This window comes from Ruditapes philippinarum, unplaced genomic scaffold, assembly GCF_026571515.1.
Source record: "Ruditapes philippinarum isolate M1 unplaced genomic scaffold, ASM2657151v2 ctg1650_1_1_1_1, whole genome shotgun sequence".
In the NCBI taxonomy this organism is placed as follows: Eukaryota; Metazoa; Mollusca; class Bivalvia; order Venerida; family Veneridae; genus Ruditapes; species Ruditapes philippinarum.
The window spans coordinates 168790-175742 of NW_026852389.1; the positions used below are offsets into that span (position 1 = coordinate 168790).

At 33.0% G+C, this 6953-nt stretch overlaps 1 protein-coding gene across 1 annotated transcript in view; it reads right to left on the minus strand.

Moving 5' to 3' along the window:
* Window positions 1–6953, minus strand: part of LOC132758753 (uncharacterized) — a 32999-nt gene that overhangs the window by 22971 nt on the left and 3075 nt on the right. Inside the window, exons 2-4 of the mRNA XM_060750451.1 lie at window positions 2402–2750; window positions 1478–1569; window positions 524–881 (exon numbers count right to left, since the gene is read on the minus strand). Of these exons, the coding sequence (XP_060606434.1) occupies window positions 524–881; window positions 1478–1569; window positions 2402–2744 (793 nt within the window). The 5' untranslated portion in view covers window positions 2745–2750. The remainder of the gene's footprint in view (window positions 1–523; window positions 882–1477; window positions 1570–2401; window positions 2751–6953) is intronic.

A 6953-nucleotide genomic window follows, 5' to 3' on the forward strand; every position in this document is an offset into this window, starting at 1 on the left:
TACACATACATGTAATTGTTTTGAACAGGTATGTGTCTTTCTTGCAGGAAGATACCACACCAAGGATTCTGGGTAAAAACGAGCATGACAATAAGCCATTCTTTGGACTTGAGCTTGCAAACCGTCATTGGTCAGTTACCTTTTTATGGACTAAGACTTGAAAACAGTCCGTTATCTGGACTCGGCTTTGCAAAAAGTCCCTGGTCAGAACCTATTCTTTGGACTAGGATCCGCAAACAGCCTGACAAGTACTTATTAATTGGACTTTGGCTTGCAATACAGTCTGTGGTTATTTTTGGACTAGGAATCGCTAGAGTCCCTGTTTAATAACCATTCTTTGGACTTACAAACACTCCGTGATTTATATATTCATTTTTGGACTCAAGCTCAGAAACAGTACACGGCTAGGAACCGTACGAAAAACTCGAGCTTACAAATCGTCCGGGAATGAAAATAACAGTGTTTTTGTTTTGTTTTTAAATATGATGTACATATAGCCTAGGGAATATGTATTTGTACTAACCTCCTATAATGTATCTTCTCAAATTTTGTAAAACACACGACCATTCTCCTGTAAATATATAAAATACAGGAACCTCTTCACCTTTCCGTCTGTTTTCTTTCCCTGTGCCGGCTATTACAGCTTCTATCCTCCCTTTCTCTTTCAGAAATCGTCTCCATAGTTTCTGCGTGTCACAGGGGATATTTCCACATATTTTTTTTTCATCTAATTTTACCGCAACAGCTTTAGTCTTGGTTATAAAGCATTCATGACGGCCAATTGTAGGTACCCATTTCTTCTTAGTTTTGAAGAAACCCCGTATGGTCATTCCGGAAATGGAAAAATCTAGTTGATTTGTTTGGCTTCCGAGTGTTTCCGCCTATATTGAACAATTCATTATTATAATTTAAAAACGTGTAATAGAATTCGGAAGACTGTGGGTTTTTTTAATTGATGATAAACTTGTAAAATTTTATAATATAATAATACTTTGTAACCTGTATAATCATCCCTACCCTAACCAAATTAACTATTATCTTTTAATACATACTTATGATTGAAATATGGAGAAATATTGATGAAATAAAATGCGTATTTTCATTTTTTTCATATTTTCACTGCAAAATTTTCTAATAAATTTAGCAAAACTAAAAATTTAAGAGGCATTCTTTCCAATGAAAATGGCAAAAAAGAGAAAAATGTATATAAAAAACACAATTCAAGTTGTTTTGTTTAACAAAAACACGATTTATTTTCATCTTGTGATATTAATATTATCATATTTCACCCGTGACTACCACAACTCATGTACGGTAATATTTATTTTCCCACCACTCGGTGAAAACAAATACTTTATTTATAGAAAAAAAACTTACATATCCCCTATTTATTAGTTTACAAACGAAATCTTATATTGAGAATATTAAAGCAGTTTTAAACTATCAAAAACAGAATGCCAGAAACATAAATACACACCAGCCTCCCGACATTCCTCTGAAGTAGTGTGTCAGTCTGGTCACCATCGTGGAACTTCAGTGACTTTCTCCGCTTTGCTTTCTGATTGGTTGCTAAATCAAATTAAAGAATATAATGTATAGCAAACACATTCATACAAATCAGTACTAGATAGCTACATTACAATTCACCGTGATAACATTTTTTAATATAAATTTTACAGGACTCATTAAAATATCGGAATGGTAAAATATAACCTGTGTACTAGTCCAGTGGATGTCTTTATCGGTACACACTTATTAAATAACATTGTATTTAAATATAACACTTTCAACTCCTGGGCCAGTAACACAATAGTAATAAAAAAAAATCTATTCGAACCTTCCTTGCTTTATTTGGGTCAAGTTTACTTCATTAAGGATAATATTGAAACAATTTATATATGTAAATTTACAAAAAAAGAAAATTTACTATATACATGTAATTATAAATGAAATATTGAGAAATATTGATGAAATTAAAGTCGTATTTTTCATTGTTCGCATTTTTACTGGTGTCTTTCAAATTGCTGTGTCAAATAGAGAAAAAAGTATATCATAAACAGAAAATTCATGTTTTTTTTCTATATAGATTAAATTTCATCTTGTGCAATGAAAATTATCATTTTTCACTTGTGGCTACCGCCACTCATAAAAATTGTATTTCAGTCGATGAAAATAAATCTTGTATTTATTGAAAAACATTTTAATGTCCTATATATTTTTTCACCGGTTATGAATATTCTAATACATGTGTGTGTGTGTGTGTGTGTGTGTGTGTGTGTGTGTGTGTGTGCGCGTAGCGCGTGTGTGTGCGTGTGCGCGTGCGCGTGTGTGTGTGTGTGTGTGTGTGTGTGATCTTTATTTAGTAAAAATGTTAAAATCGTAAATGTGAGCTGGTATATACCTTTTTCTATCACAATCTTTGTGTTAATCAGTAGTGGTGTAGAATTCCCAGTAAATAAGTATATCACAGGAACTTCTTCCCCTTTAGTCCTGTGTACTCTATGGTGACCATAATGCACAATTGCCTCTAGTTTACCTCCAGCTTGAAGCCACTCTCTATATTTTTTCGACCATTCTTTGGGCACATTACCAACAACTTGTTCATCTTTGAAAGCTGATATTGCACCATTTTCCCCTATTTTACAGTCAAGTCGTTCTCCCCTATATGGTACCCAGTCGTACATATGCACAAAGAATCCCCTTGTTGATAAACTTTCAATGGTGAATTGTATACAACCAGTCATACTGGACTGAAAATGGTATAAAAAAGAAAAATGTATATCAAACAAACATTCAAGCAAGACTCAGTTGATCTGTATTAGATATGAGGATTTCATTTGAGTTATTTATGTCAAATTTCTAACTTTGAATATTTGTTTGACTTGAAAACGTTTCAAAAGTTGCCAGCTTTCTAAACAAAGAATATATCATAATTGTGACCACTACTCCCAGTTTCGTTGATCTTAAACACGAAACAGTTTGCAGTTTCCATAAAACCACATACTATAATGATAAAGTGAATGACATGTTTTTTCTCTTCTAAAAGTCAGCCTTACTCATAACAAGATCTTAAGATTGCGCCATTCTAACCTATTTTGTCTCTTATAAACGTCAGTAGCTATAACTATTGGTTGTATATTTGTTAACCATTAGCAATGAACAGTGTGCCTCCTTCAAAAGTCTATAATTATGTCCATTAATATTGACCTGACACTTCATTAACTTTCGTAAAGGTCATATGAATAAACACCGACCAGTATCTATCGAATATATTGATTTATTATATAATCTATAAATAGCTTTGAAATGCCTTTCCGTGATTGGCTAACAAGCAACTTTTTGTAAAAAAATAACAGGTCAATATCAGAGTATATTCACTGTTTTTTCCCTAAAAATAGATTTTCAGAGTATATTCACCGGTTTTTCTTCTAAAAATAGATTTTCTGGAAATCCCTAAAAGACGCGAGACTTTGACTTGACATCACGCCAAGTTTGTTGCTATTATTCTATATTTTATACTAAAAACGTTGAGTGGGGTGTACATAAGAGTCAAATTAGTCTATTTTAGTTAATGTTTTACATTTTTAAGAACAATAGGTATTAGCATGCCAATGGAAAGGGCCCAATTATGGAAACAGTAGACAAGCTAAAAATAATGATTTCCGTCGTATATGCAATGGCAGATGTGATAAGCCATATAAAAGCTATTTATAAATTATATAATAAAACAGATATGTACTTTTTAGCTGTTGAATATGATGTGATATGTACTGAAAAATTGATATTGACCTCGGCTATCGCCTCGGTCAATAATAATTTTTTCAGTACATATCACATCATATTCAACAGCTAAAAAGTCCATATTTGTGTAATATTTGCTAACATCACTCGTCAGTGATGTGTGGTGTAATAGATGTCGGACTACCGATCTGAAGGTCTCTGGTTCGATTCCTAACCAACACCACGTTATGATTTTTACCATTTACTTGCAAGAATTAATTTGACACCTGGTTTAAGAATACCTTTTAAATGGTGTTTTATACACAATTATATCTTTTATTACAGTATCTTTCAACGGTTCTTTTTGGGACATTATGCAATCGTATACGCTGTAGCGCATACACGTTATAAAGGCGTTATTAAAAATACTACACAGAAAGTACATACAACAAAAAGGTTTGCAATAGTTTTAAGAGAATGGTAATTTTAAAATTAAAATAAATAAGAAAAGTTATTAATCGTTGAATTTGGATTCGAACCTAACAATTAACGTCAACATTCTTCCAGTGAAACTGCACTAAAAGGGATTTTTAGTTTACACCATTTTAACAATTGTTCCCTGCGGTCTGGAGACCGCAGGGTATTGGTACGCGTTTAACTTTTGAGGCATGGAGGAGCACGTGACCTGTTTTCGGTACATGGAGGAGCATGTGATCTGTAAACGTTACATGATTGGTTCATTGACCCTTTCGAAAACCTGGCTAAATACCGTTTGCCGGTACGTGACGGATTTACCTCTAATGAATTAGGCAGAGTTACATCTAATTAGAACAAAAAAACTATTACGTGATATTTCTAATTTTCTATAAATATTTTACCGTTTAAGGTTGAAAAACTTGAATGATGTGTTTGAAAATTATCAATGTTTCTTTAATATGTATCTGAAATTTTACAGACAATAAATTGTTTATACTGAAAATCTACAATATTAGAATATTCGATCGTAGTGGCATCTGCCATAATAAATAGAGATATTTTCTGCGTAAACTTGTGTGTTTACTTTATTTTTTTGCTCGGAATTATTCATCAAATGGTAGGCCTATTTAATCATTTTCTTAAAAAGAAATAATTGTTTAATGTTCGACCTTCTCCGGTCATCAACGGTCACCAGTTTCCAAAGACCTTCTTCTATATTGATCGACTATATGTTGTCCCCCATAACACTACAATGTTGAAAATAGTTAAATGAAATATCTTATATCATTAAAAATGTTCCCCGCAGGAAACCATTTTACTTGTATATATACTTACATTCATATCGATTTACAATTAGATCGTAACGTTTACGGAATATACCGACTACAGGGTCAAGTGCAAGAGTGCCAGGTCAATGTTGTTGGACAATAATATCAACAATAACTCTGGGTGACCTATTAGGACTATGTTTACTAATTTTGAATAGCAATGAACGTTTGATCTCATAGCAGTTTCGAGCAATCTATAAAGATGTTAAAGTTGCACGCCTCCAGATGAGCCAAAATATTTCAAGAAATTCAATCTTTAGAAAAATGTATTAAGATCATAAGAAAAGTAAAAAGATTCAATATTTAATTAATTATTTATATGTTATGTGCGATTAATTACTGATTTTGCAGTATCAATCTCTATAATTCTACTGCGTTACTAAGGCAGTAAGAGGTAATTATGTATATTTTCACCTCTTTTTTGGTAATTTACGTAGATTGTAAGTGCCGTTTGCAATGTGTAAAATACTTTCTTTGTTCACTTCACAATATTTTACTTTTTTACACAATATTTTTGTTGTTGAAAACTTCATGAAATAACTTTTTTTTCGTTTTAGGTCTAATGTTTAATAATTTCTATATCTTAACAACAGTAGGGTGCGAAATCGAACAGCGTTATACGAAAATCGGCACCGGGAACCATTTCCGCTTGAAAAAATAACATTAGTGATTTAGTCTTGTAAGAATCGAATTGATATCGGTCTGAGCGGTGTCGTTTTGATGCGAAAAAAATTAACCACTCAGGCCTACGGCCTTCCTGGTCAATTCCTTCGCATCAAAACTCCAAACCGGTGTTAAATGGCCGATAAACACAGCTCAGACCGATATTATTTCTTAAATATATACTGTACGATGTGGACCTTGAAACCTAAAATTTGATTAACCCATTACTGCATGAGCATTTTGTGAAAAAATGGCTGTTTTCATTGAAAAGTCTCCCTTTACAAGTTCAAATTGCTATAAAACTACAAAACTGCTTCAATACTTATGAAACTTGGCACAAATGTTGACTGGACCATTGCCTTTGTAACAACATGCTCAGTTTTAAATTTCCTGTTATCATGGCAACGAGGGAACATCTCAAAGTTACCAAATTCACTATTTTGTGTTGTTTTTTCCATCAAAATTGATTTCAAAGTACTTCAACTTCTCAATATATTGAGATAGAGTCAAAGGTTTTTCAGAATTGGTTACACGTTACCTTATGATCGACCTGGGGTCATTTTAGCCTCTCACATTATAATTTTCTTGGCGATGAGGGGGCTGCCGCCCCCTTCAAACCTTCAAACAGAAGGGGGCACATCTCCCTTCTTGCAACCCCCTGATGTATCTTTTGGACCGGGGCGGGGCCGAAAAAGTGGTCACTTTTTTAATACAAAAACAAGTGTTGGGGGCCTAAATAAGGCATTTTTCACCATTTATACAACAAAAAGGGGGGTGAAAAAAGCGTTAAAAGGCATGTATATCCGGTAATGGGTTAAACGCCTATGTCTACGTACAAGACACATTCAATGGCGTTGTACAATGTCTAGAAGACATTAACAATAGTAAATTAAGGTACAAGTCATTTTATATTGACATCAGTGAAGAAAAAATATAAATGTTTTAATGGAACAACACACACACATACATGCACGCACACACGTGCACGCGTATACATACACACAAATCTCTCTCTATCTTTCAGTCTCTAAGACAAATATTTACAGGCGGTAATTTTCTAACCACAGGTCAATATTCTACAGTTTTTTATACATCACAATTTATTTCTAACCAAAAGGTATGTGCTTAGAATAGGGAAAAGAAGTCCTTACACAAATGTTCTTCTTTTTAAAAGAATTTTTTGTGAATATGCATTTGTTCCTCTATACTTATAGAATCATTTTCCAATTTTCTTTTTTTTCCCTCGTATTATTCATAGGAACTCTG